Raw genomic sequence first — 21,533 nt, forward strand, 5'->3', positions numbered from 1 at the left:
TCTTCTAAAAGTTTGGTAGTTATTTTTCTCTTTGACATCTGGTGGGATGTCACTACCGAGGGCAGGGCGGATGCCACTACCGAGAAGGCCCTCTGCCTGGTTCCCTGTAACTTGGCTTTTCACAGCGAGGGAGCCGCCAGAAGGCCCTCGGTGCTAGACCTCGGTGTCCGGGCAGAACGATGGAGGTGGACACGCTCCTTCAGGTATACTGGACCGAGGCAGTTTAGGGCTTTAGTGGGCTGAAAGCGAGGTAGTTTTCTCAGCCAGATTTTTAAAAAATTATTGTTGCCAACGAGCATATAGAAAAGGAATTGATTGCTCATGCCTCATTGTTTTATCATGTTCATGCTATGTGTACAAGTGACTTACATTAGTGGCAATTGGGGATTCTTTCTCACACTCAGACCGGGAACTAAACCTGAACCTTATATGGTACTCTAAAGCTGGGGTACAAAATTGTATAGACCAGCTATTAAGAGTCATAAATCAGTATATTCTCTAAAAGGTAGAACATTTCTAATAGACAATATTGAAAACTGTGACCTAATTTCAAGCTGTTTCAGTCTGAATGTTAATGTATCATTAGCTGCTGCAAAAATAGATTTAGTTCACATATCTAGGTAGGAAAAAGTAAGGCCTGAAGGGGGAAAGGTTTGTGGGTGAGACAGAAGCTTCAAATCCCTCTTTTCTTGGGTGGGCAAGAGTGTATGAACAGGCCTGTTGTCTCTGGCAGGTGTCTTCATGGCCAGGCAAAGCTCTTCTGCCTGCCTTGAAAGGTGCTATGAGAGGTCTCTCCTATTTTTTGAGGGTGGGTAGCAGCTGAAGCTCAAATAAACCAGGAGGTTTATCTCCTTTTCTGAGTCCTGCAAAAAAGCCATTTTTAGATTGTGCTTCTTTCTGTTCTTCAGGGTTTCAGGGAAAGCAAAAAACCGATAGTTTTAAATGCACTTTAATTAAATGGATCTTGTCCTCAATGACGAAACCAAGAGGAAGAGAAGTATTTCAAGATAACATTGCAACCTTTCGAGTTCTCAGACTTTGGGACATTTGAAGTGGCAGCTATGAGATACACTTTAATAAGTGGCAGGGCCCTGGTGAACAGTTAACTTCTGCTAGCCTAGAGGGTAGATGTTGAACTGAGTCCTCTGGCAAAGCCCCTCAAAATAGAGGTACCAAGGAAGATCAAAGTGGCACACGTTCCTTAAAATGGACACTTTCTGTGACTATTTTGGCTTGTGTGCAGAAAGCTGTCACTTCATTAGCACTGAACTAGTTTATAGACATTTTGGCTTTAAAATCTATTTAATGTAATTAAAACCTCCACTCACACAGCCGTGGTATTTTGATATTTTACAGCTCAGAGCCAAGTGCAATAGCAATGAAATGGAGTCTGCAGCAACCACCAAAATAGTACCGAGTTCTCATTTAGAGAGAAGAGAATGAACTTTTAACCAACGGTATGATGTTGGAGAAGGTTGCTCCAAGAGCTCATTGAGAAACCAATAAAAAATAGCTTAAACCATCTGCATTAATTAGGGGGGAAACCAAACAGCTGATCAAACACCACCAGTTTCACAGGATGGCAGTATAAACAGCTTGCTGTGGCTGGTGTTTGTAGCCAGTATTAACTCCAGCACAAGCCATCCCTGTACTCAGTTCATAATGATGTAATGTACTTACTACTTTGTAAGTCGCCTTCCCTTTGTGCAAAATTCAATTGGGATTTTTTAATTTAGTAGGAGGCAGACAATTCCAGAACTCCAGTTTTTGTTATATAATTCACCTTCGTTATATCAAAATCTATTCGTTTTCAGTCTTGCTAAGGGACAGAACTTACGCAGATTGATGGCTGCTGAAAACCAAGCTATCCCCTTTCGTCCTATAGGTTCCAGATCAATAAAACAAAACGGTAAAACCTGTTCCCTCTCTTAAGAAGTTAGGACCCTAATGACTTACAAAAATTGTATACCACTGTTCACTGATAATCAAAGCAGTAAAAACATTAGAATTTAAAATCAGTCATCAGGCTGCGTTAGCTGGAACTGATCCCACCACACTGGATCAGTTGCATTGGACAACTCATCTGGTGCTGTCGTGGCGGCAGCGTCTCAATCACTGCAGATGTTGAGAGAATGTGTTATCTCCCGTCCGTTGTGGAAGTGAATGGGTAACACTAGTGAGAAAAGCAAAATGCATTTGGGGCCATGTGTGCTGGGTCACTTATCCTTTACGGAGGAGTTGCAGCATGTGCCCTTAATGGGTGAATCTATCCGACACCAAATGATTAATTGGCAAAGTGGTCGTTCATCAAATAAATGCCCTACTTCTGCACAAAACATAATAAGCACTGACTTCCTACTGCTTAATTGAAGGCCTTGCTATCAACTGCTTTATGGCTCGTGTTACTTGGATCACATTCTTCTCAAGGCAGCTACTCTTCTTAAAGGTTCAGCCAAATCCATAACCTGCAGCCATACCTAAACCTGAAGAGTAAGTTCACACTTTATAGAGTACATGCAGCTTCACAGTATTGACAGTATGGCTTACAGTAAACACATACATGTGCCTATTGGCTGTTTGCAGGTGTGGATTTCCCTTTCATACATGAATGGTGCTTAGTATGTTATTGTGGGATCTTTGTTTCTCACCACCCCCCTTCCCTAGGGGTACGGGCTCGAAGTCTTTATCTGCCTCATCTCTTGGGCACCCTTTCTTTTTTAAAGGACTCCTTCTCCACCCCCAGCTATTACTTTCACCCATGCAGCTACAGACCAGTGTTGCTGAATTGGGGCAGTTAAAGCAGGGGTTATGCAGACAGGCCAGTTATTTCTGAAACATGCATCATAGAATGAAGTGAAACTTTCCACTCTTTGTAATGGCAAGTGCTCGCTTGCCTTAATTATAGAGCATGGTAGATGCCACCCATAACAAAGGGTCATAGAAACGAAACCAAAAAATGACAGGCATTTATTCCCTGTGCATTCTGCCCTGCCCCAAAGCAACTGAGTGCAGTTTTAACCTCACAAGAACACAACAAAGTAGGTTAGGCTCCTTATGTGGCCCAAGGCCACCCACAGTGAATTTTACAACTTGGTGGCCCTTTGAACCTGGGGTTTTCCCAAGGAAACATCAACTCATACTGTATACACCATCTAAAGGGACGCGGGTGGCGCTGTGGGTTAAACCACAGAGCCTAGGACTTGCCGATCGGAAGGTCGGTGGTTCGAATCCCCGCGACGGGGTGAGCTCCCGTTGCTCGGTCCCTGCTCCTGCCAACCTAGCAGTTCGAAAGCATGTCAAAGTGCAAGTAAATAGGTACCACTCCAGCGGGAAGGTAAACGGCGTTTCCGTGTGCTGCTCTAGTTCGCCAGAAGTGGCTTAGTCCTGCTGGCCACATGACGCAGAAGCTGTATGCCTGCTACCCTCGGCCAATAAAGCGAGATGAGCACCACAACCCCAGAGTCGGTCACGACTGGACCTAATGGTCAGGGGTCCCTTGACCTTTATACACCATCTACCATGGAGGAAATGCCTTGCCCATTAGCCCATCCAATCTTAGGTCAGTCTGAGGAAACGTGACCTTTTAAAAATAGTAGTAGTTCTACTAATAAAGAATAGTTAATAATAAATCATTATGAGCAGTGGTGCTCACGGCACTGCCCCTTGGATTCTGCCACTTTTCATGGGTACCTGCCCATATAATCTGAGATGGGACCATTGGTCCAATTCAGTGAGCTGGTTTTTACAGTCGAGGAAAACTGCTTATTGCTCCTCCTGCTGATCCTGATCCTTGGCAGCATGTTTTCAGTCAGCTTGGATAAAATATTTGACTGTGAAGTTGCAGTGTTAGGGGTTTTCCACGGTTTACCCAGTAGCATAGCTAGGGGAGGCGGGGAGACTGGGCACCCCCAGCAGCACTTACCTTTGCAGGCACACAAGCCTTGGCACACCAGAGCCCAGTGCACCACTCCCAAAAGCAGCATGGGCTGGGCTCATAGTGTGCCAATCTATAGCGTCCGTCGTCCCCCTCCCCCCCTACCAGAGGACGGCCAACATGGACACAACCAGCATGTGCTGGCCTCCAGGTGGATGCAGTGGGTGAACGCCTGTCACCTCCGCCTCAGCCACCGTCCACCTGGAGGGCACCTGAGACACGCTGCGGCTTGGGTGCTGGCCCTGTGCTGCTTTTGCAGGGAATGCAGGGCCAGCGCACCCATGCCCCGCTCCTCTCAGCTGCCCTCCAGGTGGAGGGACGCTGCTCCAACAGCGCAGCGCGCCCCAGCATGCCCCGCTCCCATGGTGCAGCAGATAACACTGGGGCTCCCTACACCACTGGGTTTCCCTTATGCCTATGAGGTATGAATCTGCCAGAGCAATACCCACAGAGCATAATGCTAGCGTTGAATGCCAATAGGCTATAGGCTTAACCTCAAATAGCATGCTAACTAACTTCAGTCCTGTAAACCAGGGAAGTACCTTTATGTGCTCTCTGCTAAAAAAACATTGCTAAGCCTTTACATTTGATGTTCTTCCATCAGCAGTTCTGCAGGGGAGGCTCCAAAAAATCCCCCGTCAACATAAATACTCATTTTAATCTGGAGGAGCGGAATCAATAAGTCATGTTCCTATGCATCGCTTTTTTATTGCATCTTTTTTACACAATTTCTCAGTACGATCAGATGCATTTTATGCTTCTGCACTGCTTTTACATCGGAATGCATCCATCTCTGGTTAGATATTTGCTGCCGCGTGAAAAAATACTCAACTGTTAATTTTAGAAGACTTACAACTTTGTTTTCTGTGCCTGGCTTCTATAGTATGGTATGGTTATTAGTACAATGGTACCTCAGGTTACATACGCTTCAGGTTCCATACGCTTCAGGTTACAGACTCCGCTAACCCAGAAATAGTGCTTCAGGTTAAGAACTTTGCTTCAGGATTAGAACAGCAATCGTGCTCCGGCGGCAGCAGGAGGCCCCATTAGCTAAAGTGGTGCTTCAGGTTAAGAACAGTTTCAGGTTAAGTACGGACCTCTGGAACGACTTAAGTACTTAACCTGAGGTACCACTGTAATTTTATTTCTATGGTTTTCTATTTTGTTTGGCTTGTACAAATATATAAAATACCACCAAAGTTTCAGAATATTGGTCATTGTCCATAATAAAGAGGGTGAATTGATCCAATCGTGGTGTTTCAGACTCATCTCAAAAGGAACACAGGAACTAACAATGAAGTCCCACTTTTCTAATGGCCAAGGCTTATGCCTCCATTTACTGGGCCTCCCTTAATGTGAGCTATTCAGTGCCTCTGCTACACATTTCAAAATCAGGAAGTGACCAGCTTGAGGCATACACAAACTTTAAGGAAAACGCTCATCAGAATGGAGGAAGGAATATAGGATCCAAGATTAGTTGGCTTAGTTTGTTCATAACTCATATTCCAGTCCTCAGATCTGTATGTTACATGGAGCTGGGAGAAAGCTAAAACCGATCAGGAGTAACAGAAGGGAAGCCAGGAATAAACAGACAAGGAAGAACAAATGAAAAATCCCTTCTCAAATGGCATGCCCGCCTCTTCTCTTTTGCTGTGCCTGGAGCAGCCGGCAGGAAGTGGAACTGAAGGGGGTGTCTCAGCCCCCAAGTTGTATTCTCTATAACATTTAACTTCCTGCCAGTGGAGAGATGGACGGAGACATCCCTAAAAGAGAAAGGGTTTTATTTTGTTCTCACTCAAGGACATTCCTCGACTAGCCACTGTCCCCAATTGCAGTTAACTACTTTAGCAACATTAAGACTGCTATCAAGTACATGTCATAAAATTGAGTTATTAATTGAGGATTAGGACAAACAGTGTCTGGCAGTAGCTAAAACGTTGCCGAGATGCAAGAAACCCAGCTAGCAAAACTCTTTCAAACTTACTGGGTTCCTAGAAGGACAGGATGCAGAAATAAGAAAACAACATTCTAGAGCAACTGCAGATTATTCTTGGCCTAATAGCCCCCTAGCTTGCTTTTTATGTGCAAGTCTTAATGTAGAACACATGCAGTTCTTACTGCTAGAAGTATGCTTTACTTTAGAAGACCTTTTTCTTGTCTCTGTGATATTACAAAACAAATTACACATCTGAAAGGCACATAGTAGATATGAACAACTCAGGCAAATATCATGGAAAAGCTCTGCAGCATATATCAAGGTTCCTTAGTTCCGACTACTTGGCTAACATTTAACTGAAGAGAACATTACTAGGACAGTTGATTCACATTTATATAAAACACTTAGCGCTCCAACTGCATATAACAGGGATATGATGGAGAGAACTGTGAGGGGACAGCTTCCCCATTTTGTGTTGAAAAGCATTCTGGTTCTGTTTTGTAGATGTGTCACATAATGGGTTCAAAATGAGAGAATGGCTGATCAAAGCAGCATATAACCAACTGGAACGGAAACAGGACTCCACATTCTTTTCAAAATTATCCTAGTCATTTCCATGTTTCTTTCTTTAAAAGACAGCTCAATTTGAATGTTAGGAACCATAATATTACCCACTCCCCACTGCTCTGATTTTTCAGAGATTGCTGAAAGAAGCTATTCAAGTTCAAAATGCTGGACTAATGTAGCAGCAAATCATAGGGCCTTCAGTTACATCAATTTTTAAAAGGCCATTTCTACAGATTTCTTTAGATTTTATTAGGAAAAAAAAGCAGATCAACATTACAATTCAAAAAATGCAATCTAAATATGAATGCAATCAAAGTATGGAGTGGAAAAATGTTTTCAAGAAACATTCAGTTGTCAACTACTTATTACCTGAATAAGCAATATTTGTAGGCTCTGACTGGAGTCAAAAAATGAAAGATTTATTGCTGTGAAAACAAAACCTGTAGTACAGTAGTAAGAGAGTTGGCCATTAAGCATTATCAGTCAAGTTAACAGATTTTACTAACAAATTCTTAAGTTGGTGATGGAAGGTCAAAAGCTGATTGACCCAAGTACAACTGAAATAGCAAGTCACATCAAAGGATGCATCCCCAGTTTTCAGATCATTAAAAAAAGATGTATTGACAGTTCCAACAGCCTGCAAGCCAAAATGAAAGTTTAAAAATGTTGAACTGACATTCAAAGAGCCAATTTTATTCATACTCAATTTTACTTTTGCTCCTAATAAGCTCAAGACCCATGAGGGGAGGAAGAAAGGATATTAATGGACTACCACACAATTGAACAGAAATTGTGTCTCACTTGGTTATTCCCCCCCCCCCACCGAAGTAAAAAATCTACATATAAATCTGATATTTAGTATTACAAATTGTACTTCTTATATAGTTCTGATTTGTTTGTTTTTTGCCTCTGAACCCTGATTCTTGCTTCAGTGATTTCCCCCCTTCTTGTGATATTAAAACTTCTCCATTTATATTTGCATTTATGTTTGATACCTTGGTTAACATTAAACCTTGTAAATGAATCTTTGTAACAGCACCTTTGGTCAAGGCTGCTGATGTACAAGAGAACTCGGTTGTGCCACTCTCCAGAGTGCATATTTCCTTGATTCTTTCCACGGTCCAAATGTTCTATTAAATGATTCTTTGATGAACTATTTTCAATCTTGTAAACATCAGTGTGCGCAGGTTCACAAGTACTCATGTAGTCCCACACCCTTAACACCAGGATGGCTGGCTCTTCAAGATTTAGAAATCTGCTCCAGTGGCCAATAAACCTTGCAGCCTTTGCTTGCTACATAAAAACGTAGCCCACGTACTTGCTGAGGTAGTCCAGTCAATCCTCCTCTTTGACTCCTTTCAGAATATTTCTGGAAGGGTGACGTTACGAAGAAGCCACTGCTGAGAGCGGCCACCACTGCAGTCTTTGATGCTGGGTACCTGGCTGTCTTCTTCAGTGGCTTTATCCAGGCACTGGTTACTGTTCACATGCAAAAGGGTTAATTTCTTTTTTGGCGGGGGAGAGAGGAAAGGGAAGAGAGAGAAAAAGAGTATATTTTAATTAGAAGAGGAAGAGATAATCCACACCAGTCAGTAGGTTCATTTAGGACCGACCACTGCTAGGAAAGGGATAGTTGTGTTTTCCTCTCTCCAAGCGGTCCACATCCTTTGAGAGCATATATGGAACTCAGTACCTCTTAGGTATCTTGGAAATGCCACTGAAGGTTCTTAAGGGCTTGTGGGAGGGTGTCTAGGGTTTTTTTTTTTTTTAACGTGTTTCCTTTCACGAGCAGCCTCCCTTGCAGTGCACACTGCTTTTGAAACTCTAAAGTTTCAAACTGCAATGTAGTGCAGGGGACTTTTGTTTTAAAGTAATGACTTAGCATAGACTTAAATCATGATTTAAGTCAACAAGAAAAAGGGCCAATTTAAAACACTAGGTAATATCTAACAAAAATCATACTCAGAGCAGGTGCACTGTAATAAATGGACCACGGGCCCACAGATTTAAAAACGTACTACTAGAAATTGACTATCAAATCTTTTATACAAATCGACATTTTAATCCAACCCGTAACCATGTTCTAACAGCAATTTCTAGCTTTGCCTTGATGCTGTAATAACAGAAATTTAAATGCACCACTGCAGAATGAGAAATGGGGAAGAGTTGGAAAGGGTTTGCATTCAAGTGGCCAGCAAAAAGGTCGTTGGTACCTTTTGTTCAGGCCCTTTGGAAAACAAAACAGGATGTGACTGCAAACTCCAAGGCCGCCAGCGCTTCCTTTAATCATGCAAGGAATTACTGTAGTTTGAGAAAAGCAGGTAAAACTAGCATTGCAGTTTGTGGGGGGAAATAGGAAGTGTTATTTGTTAGGGTACAGCTGTAATTTGTGTGTGTGTCTTTTGTAATCCATGGGACACAGGAATGAATTATCTCCTTAGATGAGTTCCCTCCCTTTTGCTTACACAACTTCATTACTAAAAAAGCAGCTTTAATTCCAACACAGTTTAAAAATTGCAACACATCATGTTACTTATCTTAATTTATTATTCCCATCTCCTAGTTCCAACCAGCATTCTCCACAATACTATAATTATACCAACATCTATAGTCACTGAATTTTCTAATCACTTGAGCTTCAGTCATAAGACAACTTACCACTGGATCATATTCCCAAAGTTGATTGCCTTTTAAGTGGTGGCACTTGAGCATTGTGACAGGACCATTAAGTTTGGAGACATCTAAGCACAGATCATCTGTTCGAATTTCTTTGTTGGCTGTATATGAGAAAACCTTGATGGAAAGCAATAGCCTGTTATTACCATGCTATATACCACTTTATATGTTTTTCTGAACATTAAACCTGTCCTCAATGTACACATATGGAAAACAGATTTAGAATAATTAATCTCTTTGCATAAAAGAGTTTCTTAAACTACTGGTAGATATAGTCACTGGGTCGCTTGGATAGAGGGCAGGGCCGCTGCAGAACTTTTGTTCCAATAGTTTTTTGAGGGGGAATTACAACTTTCCCCGCCATATTGCCCAACAGCACCCATCCATGTCCTAAAACAAACAGGTCTACAGCATGAAACAGGATGATCTCCCTCTAGCTGCACAAGCTTGCAACCTCACAACAGTCAAATTAATATTCTTCCAAGCAAGTCCTACAAGAATCAAAGCATACTATAAAAAAGTTGTACAGTGCAATCCTATTTCCATTTAGAAGTGGGTCCCACTGAATTTAACAAGGCCTACTTCCCAGTAACTGTGGAGCCCCTTCCATTTCTCCTCCAGCTTCGCTGAAGGGGCGCTGTGCAGAAAGAGGGAGATTTTTTTTTTCTTGTTCTGCCCCTCTAAAACAAGGTGCGTTCTGTGCGTTCAAGGTGCGTTCACCCAAAGCCTCCGGAGCGCAGTGGGAACTCGCACTGTGCTCCGAAGTCTTCAGACGGCCATCCCTGAAGCCTTCGGAACGCAGCGCAAGTTCTGACCGACCCCTCTCGCTCTCCAGGCTTCACGTTGCTATCGCTGAAGCCAAGGAGCCTGCATTCGCTCCATAGGACACACACACATTTCCCCTTAATTTTTGGAGGGGGGAAGTGCATCCTATAGAGCGAAAAATACGTTAAGTGGGGACACTCCTCTTTCTCCTCCATTCTCTCACTCCCCCATATATCTCACCCCACCCCCGTCTCTCACACACAGATCTGTGTGCACACATATATGCACAAATGCAATCACACATGTACAGAGTCCTACAGATACATACATTCTTGCATGACACTGTACACTCAAACATGCACGCACACACGCAAGCATACTGTCATGCAGACATTTGCACACACTCCCCCAAACATTAATTTCCTCCGCACTCTGTGGCACATATGTGCACATATGTACACACGGTGCTCATGCATGCACACACAGAGACATATGCACTCTTACATTCACATACACAATGACTTGTCTAATTATATACAGTTTAAAAATCTAATATTTTAGTTTTCGGAATTTTATATTGTTACCTGATTGCCACCCATCCCGTGACAATTAAAAATGCCAACTTTTTCATTTTCTTTCCTTGCCATGTTATCCAGACACTGATTTGTTTCCATGTTTCTGATCTGAAGACAAGAACAAAAATTCAGCACACTCCGTTTGCTATATGTATTTACATTAGAAAGACAATCTGCATGCATGGCTTGAAAATCACAAGCAAGGAAGCCTTTGCATATGTGCCCTGTTCAGTTACCCTGTCCATCCTATATTTCTCCATATGAGACCTGTGGGTATATGGCGGTATATAAATTGAATAAATAATAATAACATGAGCCGACCTGAGGCCATTCTTTGCAGGCCTCCTCCACAAGAGGTCAAGAGGGTGGCAACACAAGAAGAGGCCTTTTCTGTAGTGGCTCCCCATTTGTGGAATGCTCTTCCCAGGAGGCTTGCCTGGCACCTTCATTATACATCTTTAGGCCAGGTGAAAACACTCCTCTTCAACCAGGCCTTGGCTGATAACATTTTATGTCATGTTAAATGTGCTTCCAGAGGGTGGTGGTTATTGGTTTGTTTTCTTTTTTTTCTTGTTTTTATTATGCATTTTGCGTTTTTAATTTGTATTTTTATGCTGTGAACTGGCCTGAGATCTTTGGGTAAACGGTGGTATACGTATTCAACAAACAAGCAAATAAATAAAGAGATCAGGAGCAGTCTTGAGGCTCTTTCCACGCACCTTCTTTATGCCCTTCACTGTACACAACAAAGAACCAGGTTGGAAGAGCAGAGAAATAGTGAATAATCTGTGGCATGGGGGCCAAGTGGGGATGCAGGGCAATACCAATACCTTGCAGCAGTATGCTTCCAAATCAAATTATCAAGGCAGCCCACACAATTTTAAAAACCACCAATAAAACAATTGGCATAAAATAGCAGCATGGTGTTCAAGAGATATTTAGATCCTTAGACTCCTAAAAGTCCGTAAAGAGCACTTAATCAGTTATTGTCCCTTGAAACATACAGTGGTACCCCGCAAGACGAACGCCTCGCGAGACGAAAAACTCACAAAACGAAAGGTTTTTTTCGTTTTCGAGTTGCCTCGCAAGACGAATTTCCCTATGGGCTTGCTTCGCAAAACGAAGCTTGCCCCGGGGACAGCGGGTCTTCTCTTTTGAAGCAAGGGGCGGCGGGGAGAAGCGATCTTCTCCCCGCAGCCCCAGGTCCGGGGACAGCGGGAAGCGCTTCCCGCTGCCCCCGGACCTCTTTTGAAGCAAGGGGCTGCGGGGAGATCGCTTCTCCCGGTGCTCCGAAGCGGGGCGGGGGGGCGGGAACACCTTCTGAAGGCGGGCGGGGGGCAAAAGTCTTTGTCCCCCCTGCCTGCCTTCCCAGGGGCTTTTAAATCGCCCCGGACAGCGGAGAAGTCCTCCGCTGTCCCGGGGGCGATTTTAAAATGCCGCCCGCCAGCATTTTAAGATCGCCCGGACAGCGGAGAAGTCCTCCACTGTCCCGGGGTTTTTTAAAATGCTGGGGGTGGGAAGAAAAGCCCTTGCCCCCCCCCCCGACTTCAGAAGAGGACTGTCCCCGGACCTGGTTTGAAGGCGGTTTCCCTAGGAACGCATTAATTGATTTTCAATGCATTCCTATGGGAAACCGTGCATCGCAAGACGAAAAACTCGCAAGACGAAGAGACTTGCAGAATGAATTAATTTCGTCTTGCGAGGCACCACTGTAATAGTCTTCATTGTCTTATTATAGCTCACTTTTTCCCACTGCTTGAACTTTGGACCACTTGCCCCTCTCTCCGTTTCTCTAGTCCACTGCTTTCTCTTATCTTTCTCTTCAGCTGCTCTGCTCTACTACTTCTCCCCAACTGTCACCTAACTGACTTTTCCCTCCCCACATTCCAATGCTCTCCTTTCAGTAAACCAGTATTCTACAGTGTTGTAATGTTACACTAGTGGAAGCCATGTTCTGAATCAGTTAAATTTTCCAGTCTTCCAAGGGAACCTCACATGGAATGTATTGCAGTACTGTTAACTTAACTTTAGTTAGGACATGGATAATATGGCCAGATTACACTTTCCCCAAGAATGGTTATAGCTTGCAAACCAGCTAAGTGACCCATGCCTGCCCAACATCTGAGATTTTAATAACACTAAGACTTATAACTTAAACTCATTGAACCCCTTATAAAAGCAAGGAAATCCTTCTTTAGTTCAACAGATGTTTCAGAGTCAATGTGATTTTTAAAATGTGGAAAGTTTTATCTAAAGCTTAGTGAAAATCAATACAATTATTTAGATGACAACATGTAATCATGAGAATCACAGAGTGGCAACTACGGCATTCATTCTAAATTATCAAATTAGTTTACCCTTAAGATGGGCGAGAGAGAGGAAGGGTAGGAGTGAGATTACCTGTCCAACCTGAAATGGGATAGGATGATTAATCAGATCAAGCTAAACATTATAATAGCATTACTTAGCTTTGTTAATCCAAGATCAGATTCTAATAATCATTTTGGGTATGACTCTAAAGCCCTGTCTATATTCTTCCTTGGCTTCATTTTAGAGGCAAGCAACAGTCCTTTTACTCCACAAGGCAGTTGGGCTTGATTGACCAGAAAGTGTGTATCTTTACTGTTGGTTCTGCCTTTTAAATTAGTTAATTATAATATAGCATATAATGTAGGGCTGCTATTTTTAAAGAAAATCGCCAGTAACGACAATGCCGACATGGGTTGCCATAAGTCCAGATTTTCCCGGACATTTTAGCAATTTCTGCCCAGACACTGATTCTGACTGTAGTATTCAGGATATATCTGGGAAATTCTGGACATATAATGCATATAAAATTAATAAAATTCATCCCCAGGGAAATGCTTTTGATGTCCATTGGGAGCATCATTTTTATTGTTTCTTATTTTAATAACTGGGAATTCTAATGTTTATTATATATGTTGCAAACTGCATTGTGAGGGTAGATAACTCTGTATGGTAAGTTAAAGATTTATTAAATAAAATACAGGAGTTTTAAGCTGTTGTATGTTAAACCACTTTGGGAATATTTGTATTAAGAGGAGGGTTTCTCCCTACCAGATTTAAAGATATATTATGAAGCATATCTGTTGGATTAAATTAGAAAACACAGATCTTTTAGATTTAGAAGGACATGACAGTACGATTTGGTTGGCATGCGTATTTATGGTATAATAAAGCCAAAGTGCACAAAGGATTCCAGAACCATATAATAAGAAATGCAATTTTAAAAGTATGGGAGAGATGTAAGGATTTACAGTGGTACCTCGGGTTAAGTACTTCATTCGTTGCAGGGGTCCGTTCTTAACCTGAAACTGTTCTTAACCTGAAGCACCACTTTAGCTAATGGGGCCTCCTGCTACTGCCGCACTGCCGGAGCATGATTTCTGTTCTTAACCCGAGGTACTATTTCTGGGTTCGCAGAGTCTGTAACCTGAAGCGTATGTAACCTGAAGCGTATGTAACCCGAGGTACTACCGTATTAGAACAAAAGACACCATGGTGGATCTCACCGACAGAAGTAATATCAGTAAAAAAGGTTAGCATAAAGACTAAACGGCCAGTGTACAGAGAGCTGTCAACAGAAGTGGATAATCAATTAAAGTTGAAAGATTTGAGGAAATTGGAGAGAAAATAATAGATTGGTTACAACACTTTCAACTGAATGAAACTTTTAAAAATGGCAAAAAGGATTTAGTTACACCATATCAAGATTTCAAAGAGAAATGGAAGATAATATGAAATTACTGTCGGAAATGTATAATTTGCTGTTGGAATGGAAAAATAAAGACAAAGAGGTTAAGTATGTAATGAAGTAGGCAAAGGATCTGGGACATAATATACAAGTGAATGATTGGGAAAAACTGTGGATCTCAAATTTACTGCATGTACCACACTTAAAGAGAACTATATGAAAATGATGTATCGGTGGTATATAACATGATTAAACTTGCTAAAACGTATAAAACAAGTTTTAGTAAGTGCTGGAAATGCAGAGAAAAAGAGGGTACATTCTATCATATGTGATGGGAATGTAAGATTATTAAAAGCTACTGGGAAATGATATATAATGAATTGAAGAGAATGTTTAAACTAACTTTAAAAAACAACAACAACCCAGAAGCATTTTTATTAGGTATAACAGGAACAGAAATTCCCAAAGAACAGAAGAAATTATTTATGTACGCCACAACAGCAGCCCAGATCCTGTTAGCCCAAAGATGGAAAGAAGAACAGTTGCCAACAATAGAAGAATGGCAAATAAAACTTATGGAATATGCAGAAATGGCAAAACTGACGGCAAAACTCAGAGACTCTGACAATGAGAAGTTAAAAAAAATGGGGGGGGGGGAATTTATTGTATATGTGCAGAAATATTGTAAACAAGTTGGTACATTGGGAGGGTTCGATTAAGCACTTGTAAGCAGTGAGGAACTAGAAAATGTTAAGGAGTAACAACTGGATAAAAATGATAACAAAATGCAGAGAATGATGTAAGATGTAAAGAATCAGTAGAAGGGGGTGGAAGGAAGTCTTGAGGTTTAAAGAACCTCAAAAGAAGGCTTGTAAATAGTAGGATTCCTTATTAGAAGTTCAAATGTTAGATTGTGGTTTGATTTTTGTATCCTTATTTTGTTGTTTACTATCTGTGAAAATTAATTAAAATTTATTTACAAAAAAGGCAGTATAGAAACATGCTGAACATAATAACAGAAAAAGCCTGTGGTTACTTAAGTTTAGAAGCTGTTAGCACAGTGCACATTAACAGCAGCATGTAAATTCCCTGTTTCTGGAAAAGAATTTCCTTCCAAGTATTAATTTAGATTTTATATGACCTAAGGATTTGAATTCTTCTATTACAGCATTACAGAAAGACTTACACATGGGAGAAATAAATCTGCTTTAATCTTATTACCCAAACTTTAAAGCTTTGCACATTAGAAAAAAGCACAGGTGTGCCGTTCACGCACATTTTTTTACTTCAACGCTTGAGGCATATTAAAGAATTCTACAGTTAATTAAGAGTTCTCAAAACTGTATGGGTCTTAAAATTGTTACCTCTCCCAAAGAGAAATAGAGTCGTGGTATTTGGGAATCAGGATAAACAGTCTCTAGGTACCAGGAAAAAGGTTTGCACTGCAGCTTGTGTCTAAGTCCAAGTCGTGATGATATGTCTCCATAATCTACCTTTGTAACCCCTGCAGAGAGTTGCATCTCAGTTAGTTACAGTTTTAATTGAATAAATACAGTAATAGATTACCTGCACAAAAATTAGACTGGGTGAGAAGAGTAATCTTTACACAGATCTCTGAGGACAGGTTCTAGGTATCTTACTACAGTGGTGCCCCGCAAGACGAATGCCTCGCAAGATGGAAAACCCGCCAGACGAAAGGGTTTTCCGTTTTGGAGGTGCTTCGCAAAACGAATTTCCTATGGGCTTGCTTCGCAAGACGAAAATGTCTTGCGAGTTCCTGCGGGTTTTTTTCCCTCCCCCCCCCTTTTCCCCAAGCCGCTAAGCCGTTTATCAGCTGATCCTAAGCCGCTAAGCCGCTTAACAGCTGATCCGCTAAGCCGCTTAACAGCTGATCCGCTAAGCCACTAAACCGCTTATCAGCTGATCCGCTAAGCCGCTAATAGCGCTAAGCCGCTAATGGGCTTGCTTCGCAAGACGAAAAAACCACAAGACGAAGAGACTCGCGGAACGGATTCTTTTCGTCTTGCGAGGCACCACTGTATCACAAGGAAAACTTACAACCAGTTTTATCTGAAACTGTGAGGCCGCATCAATTTCTTATGTACAGACCAATTTCCATGAAAATTGCTTACAGAGCTACAAATGAACATTTAATATAAGGTAGGAGGAGTTTGGATTTGATATCCCGCTTTATCACTAGCCGAAGGAGTCTCAAAGTGGCTGACATTCTCCTTTTCCTTCCTTCCCCACAACAGACACTCTGTGAGGTGAGTGAGGCTGAAAAACTTCAAAGAAGTGTGACTGGCCCAAGGTCACCCAGCAGCTGAATGTGGAGGAACGGGGATGCGAACCCGGTTCACCAGATTACGAGTCTACCGCTCTTAACCACTACACCACATTGGCAGGAGTCTGAACATTCCAAGGAAATTGCAACCAAACAGGGTAGTTTTGGTACAGTCTTTGAATTATGCCTAAAGATGCTACTTTATTTGAGCCTCGTAACAGCACAAGTATCTTGAAGAGTACAGTACAGAAATGTTTACAGAATCTAGTCCAACCTTCTGCTTAATGTAGGAAATCTAGAGTTAAAGCATCTGCAATACATGGCTGTCTAGCCTCTACCTGGAGTCTTCCAGTGAGAGAGACTGCCAACCCTAGGTACATGGCTCTATTGTTGAATTACTCTTACTGAAGTTTCTCCTAATGTTCAACTGAAATCTCTACTTCTGCAGATCTATTCCTGCCGCTTGGGAGTAGCAGAGATTCCTTTCTATTGTGTGACAGCCCTTCGGTCCCTTCAAGCCTTCTGCTCTCATGGCTAAACATACACAGTTCATATAACCTTTTCTCATATGATGTCTCATCAATCCCACAGACCACCTTGGTTGCCCTCTAATTTTTCTACATCCTTCTCACAGTCCTCCTCCACAACTGGACACAATACTCCAAACATGAGGTCTGTCTAGTACAAAATGAAGTGTAACTATTATTTCTCATGAGATGGAAACTATGGTTTCTATTAATGCAGCCTAAAACTGCATTAGCATCACATTTCAGAGCCAGGTGAATCAATAGCCTGAGCAGAAGATGGCTTTATACATTCACCGTATCATGACTAAGCCATTTTTCACCTTCTCACCCCTTGCCTTTTCCTGCAAGACCTATTGCAGTCGTTAAGAGTAGTCAACAGGCTCTTCTCAGCTATCTGCCAATCACCCATTCCCACCACCCTTCTGAGTAATACCCCTCCCCACCTTCTCACTATATAGAAGGATCTGGCAACTTCTGTTTCAGTGTATCTGAAGAAGTGTGCATGCACACGAAAGCTCATACCAAGAACTAACTTAGTTGGTCTTTAAGGTGCTACTGGAAGGAACTTTTTTAATTCACCGTATCAGTTTAAGACACTATATTATGCTGAAGATTCCTTGCTTACCTGGGGAAATTATGTAGAAGAAATTCTTGAAGCCATCCATCCAAACTTCTGCAAGTCGTCTGTTATTTTTATTAATAATCTGCCCTGTCCCTCCTGGGAAAGTGTAAGGAGTGGCTTTTCGAAAAACGTGTCCAACATGCGAACATGTCACAATTTCCAAAGTTCCCCCACACTGCCAAATCTGAAAATGTCAAGAGTTCACCATAAACATATTTCTATTGTATTTTAGGGAAAGAAAGGTTCTGATTACTATGCAAACTATAACTGCATGAGTAATAATTCTGCATTATAATTTTACTAATTATATTTACACATCACTCTTGACCAGTGGTTATCACCCTTCACCATTTCATGGAGAACTCATCACAGATGTCCCACTTCCAGCCTATGTGAAATCATATCCAGATTACGTAGCAAGACCATTCTGTTGCAGCAAGGACATTGGGCACTTACCAGTATTACTGAAACATCATAATGGTAGCATGACAGCTCTACCCAAGTTTCACTATTCTTCAGTCAACTGCACATGCAGATACTGGGATGTCCTAGAACTTTTGATCAGAGCTGTGAACCATGTGCTTTGCAGTACTGCACCAAAGCACTCTGGCAAAGCAGCTGTTATCTCTCTTCCCTGAATTTGTTTTTAATTTTAAAAAATAATCTATCGTTGAAAGATAGAATTTGCATCTTTTCTCTGGTAACATTCAAAATATGTCTGCCTACCATAACTAAGCTGCACTACCTGGGAATAAAAATGAAGTTTACTTACTCTGAATGAAATTTCTAGGTTTTCTCCTCCCCATATATCCATTCCTGCGTCGTATGTCCCAATTTCTTGAAAATAGTCCCTATCTATAGAAAAAAGGCCTCCTGCCATTGTAGGCGTCCTAAAGAAATATGAAAATGTTTTAAATCCAACTCTGACATTTATTATTACATTTATTACTCTTAGCAGTGAACTCTATCCCAACAAAAATATAGCTAAAATTGGGCCAGAGGGTGAAAAAGAGGGAGGCATTTGCCAGTCTGGGAGTTCAGGAAGGCAGCACAGATTTGAAGGATAAGGTATGTTGCAGCATCCTGAACTGCATCTAATGCCACTCCAACTCAGAACATTAATATCAATAAAATTAATACATGATTAACTTAGGTCCATTAATTTCCATAGGCAGTATCCAGTTAAGCAATTATGTTTGCACAAGCACTTCCTCTCCTTGTGCACCCCATAACCATGCTCTGGAGGGTTGGGGGAAACCCCCAGAGCATGTTTAAGGAAGAAGTTATGTTGTGCCAAAACAGCGTTGTTTCACTGCCGCAGATTTAGAAAAGGTGGCATACTAATCACTAACCTGAAATGGACCTCCCTGTCCAAACTACAGTGGTAACTCGGGTTACAGATGCTTCAGGTTACAGATACTTCAGGTTACAGACTCCGCTAACCCAGAAATAGTACCTCGGGTTAAGAACTTTGCTTCAGGGTGAGAACAGAAATTGCACGATGGCAGCGGGAGGCCCCATTAGCTAAAGTGGTACCTCAGGTTAAGAACAGTTTCAGGTTAAGAATGGACCTCTGGAACGAATTAAGTTCTTAACCCGAGGTACCACTGTAGATGCTCACAGTTAAGGGAGAACACACTTCCTAGTGTTCAACCTGCAATTACTTATTACTAAGAGTTGTATGATCTACCTGTTTCAGCAGGCTTTCTAAGATGTGTCTTAATTTACTGGGGGGTTTTTAAACCAAGTTAATGGCTGCTGATTACATATCATATTTCCCTCACAGTTCCTTGCACCTTCAGAGTTCTTTTTAATGTAGAAATGGACTTGGGAACTGAGTAAACCTGGATTGTATTATTAGACACATGCATGAAGGGATATCCCAATAATGCTCATCAGCTCCCTTTACCTGACTGGAAGGGTTCTGTCACCTTTCCTTCGGTCCATTTCTCTCTGTGGAACAGGATACCACCGGAAATTCAACTTCCAGTTGAACCCACCATAAGTCATATCAGAACCTGCCATATATTCAAATGTATCATCGCTGATTACATCAATAATTGGACAAACTACTGTTCTCCTAAAGAAAGAAATGGCATAGACAGACCATTAGAAAAGGCAAGAATACAGGAACAAAATACAGCCCTTGTTACATACAATATCAGCCCTATACCACAAATTGAGCATCTCATTTCCTGTTCATCTCTGAAAAGGTTTCAGTTTTAGTACATGATAGGCATGATCCAGCTCATGTTAAGTATCTACAAGTGTCTTTGAACTAGCTTCAGTTATTTCAATGAGGCTTAAAAGGTTCGTTTTTGTCCGGCTCATGCTCACTTTATACCACAGCAACACAGAATACAAGAAACTATGCTATGTTATTAAACAAAGTAATGATCAAACACTTGAAATAGTCCTTTATCTGCAAGAGCTGTCACTTCTATTCAACGTGGGGTGAAGGGTAGATAAGAAATCTTATAAATAATAGATGGAAATAAGATACAGTTCCAACCAAGGATGAATGGCAGGAAAAATTAATGGGCTACGCAGAAATGGCTAAGCTTACTGGACTAATAAGGAACCAAGATGAGGGAATTTTTAAAAAAGAATGGGGGAAATTATCTGGAGTATTTTAAAAATCATTGCAAACAGTTAACTGCATTAGCGGGATTAACTGAAGATGAGCAGCTAAACTATTAACCTTTTCAAAGTTGAGAGTAACAATTATAAGGAGTTATAGGGGAGATGCATAAATCAAAAGTGAAAATAGAAGAAACCACAGAAAGGGGGGGAGGGAAGTCAAACTATGATGTATGTATGTGTGATGAGGTATTGATTATTGTAAAATTGGAAATTGGAAAAAAAATAAAAGAAGAAAGAAGAAATCTTAGAAATTAAATAATGCAGGATAGTAGACTGAAGCTCACATTAACCACATTCAAAAGTGTTACCCTCTCTAAACAAGGTATTTGTATTCAGAGCCAGATGGGCTAGCAGTTAGGGCAGGAAAATCCTTAAATGAAACAAAGGTTTAACTTGGTAGAATGGTAGGTTCCTATGTACCTCAGAGAACAGGTTGCTTGATTTCCGGAGAAACATGCTGCAAGGCATATGCGAGCATAACACAGAAAACAACAATAGTAACAGGCTATGGCAGGATATCTGAGAATGTCACAGTTATTAATTATACATATAGTTGTACAGTGGTACCTCGGTTTAAGAACAGTCCAGTTTAAGAATGATTTGGTTTACAAACTCTGCAAAACCGAAAATAGTGTCTTGGTTTGATAACTTTACCTCGGTCTAAGAACGGAATCCAAATGGTGGAAGGGCACCGGCGGTGGGAGGCCTCATTAGGGAAAGCATGCCTCGGTTTAAGAACGGCTTTGGTTTAAGAACAGACTCCCGGAATGGATTACATTCGTAAACTGAGGTACCACTGTATCTGCAATACATCCATACTGCATTTGAAGATTACCAAGGTCTGCCACTGCTCTTTAATTAATCCTTTGTGCGCAAATATTCTTCTACTACAAATTTCTTATATTCTAAGGACTGGTGAAGTTTACCCACTATGTCCATGGATGAGTCACACTTAAAAAAACAGATTAGCTGCATTAGTCAGTATTAACCTTTAACATGTTTTATAAAATAAGCACCTGTCTAATTTTATTCGTGCTAGCAGTGGCTCCAGCCATCCTACTGTACATTCACAATGAGCATCTAAAAAGGTGATGACTTGGCCTTTAGAAGCAGCAGCTCCTTTCAATCTGGCTCTGATCAGTCCAGAACGTTGCTCCATTCGAATCACATAAACTGGTACTCGTAATTTCTTCACATAGTTCTCCAAGGGTCTCTTCAAGAACTCTAAAAAGTATGGCAAGCGAAAGATAAAATAAATGTAGCATTCAAGCTACATGTACACTCATAAT

The 21,533-nt window shown here is 41.4% G+C and overlaps 1 protein-coding gene and 1 long non-coding RNA gene across 5 annotated transcripts in view; one reads left to right on the forward strand and one right to left on the reverse strand.

Annotated features, from left to right (window-relative positions):
- The window catches only part of LOC310692412, a 39,643-nt gene extending 37,842 nt beyond the window's left edge, over window positions 1-1,801 (forward strand). Inside the window, exon 5 of one of the 3 annotated variants that reach the window (XR_014518775.1) lies at window positions 1,357-1,801. This is a non-coding gene — a long non-coding RNA (uncharacterized lncRNA). The remainder of the gene's footprint in view (window positions 1-1,356) is intronic. The other 2 variants (XR_014518777.1, XR_014518778.1) reach the window with 2 other exon arrangements.
- A 4,860-nt stretch (window positions 1,802-6,661) lies between these two features.
- GALNT1 (polypeptide N-acetylgalactosaminyltransferase 1) overlaps window positions 6,662-21,533 on the reverse strand; it is a 61,506-nt gene continuing 46,634 nt past the window's right edge. For both annotated transcript variants that reach the window (XM_083473249.1, XM_083473250.1), the window contains 8 exons: window positions 21,261-21,468; window positions 19,511-19,681; window positions 18,374-18,491; window positions 17,605-17,785; window positions 15,533-15,672; window positions 10,463-10,561; window positions 9,096-9,230; window positions 6,662-7,942 (listed from right to left, as the gene is read on the reverse strand). In XM_083473249.1, coding sequence (XP_083329375.1) covers window positions 7,796-7,942; window positions 9,096-9,230; window positions 10,463-10,561; window positions 15,533-15,672; window positions 17,605-17,785; window positions 18,374-18,491; window positions 19,511-19,681; window positions 21,261-21,468 — 1,199 coding nt within the window. In that variant the 3' untranslated portion in view covers window positions 6,662-7,795. The remainder of the gene's footprint in view (window positions 7,943-9,095; window positions 9,231-10,462; window positions 10,562-15,532; window positions 15,673-17,604; window positions 17,786-18,373; window positions 18,492-19,510; window positions 19,682-21,260; window positions 21,469-21,533) is intronic.

Source organism: Podarcis liolepis (genome assembly GCF_965112155.1).
Source record: "Podarcis liolepis genome assembly, chromosome: 13".
Taxonomy (NCBI): Eukaryota; Metazoa; Chordata; class Lepidosauria; order Squamata; family Lacertidae; genus Podarcis; species Podarcis liolepis.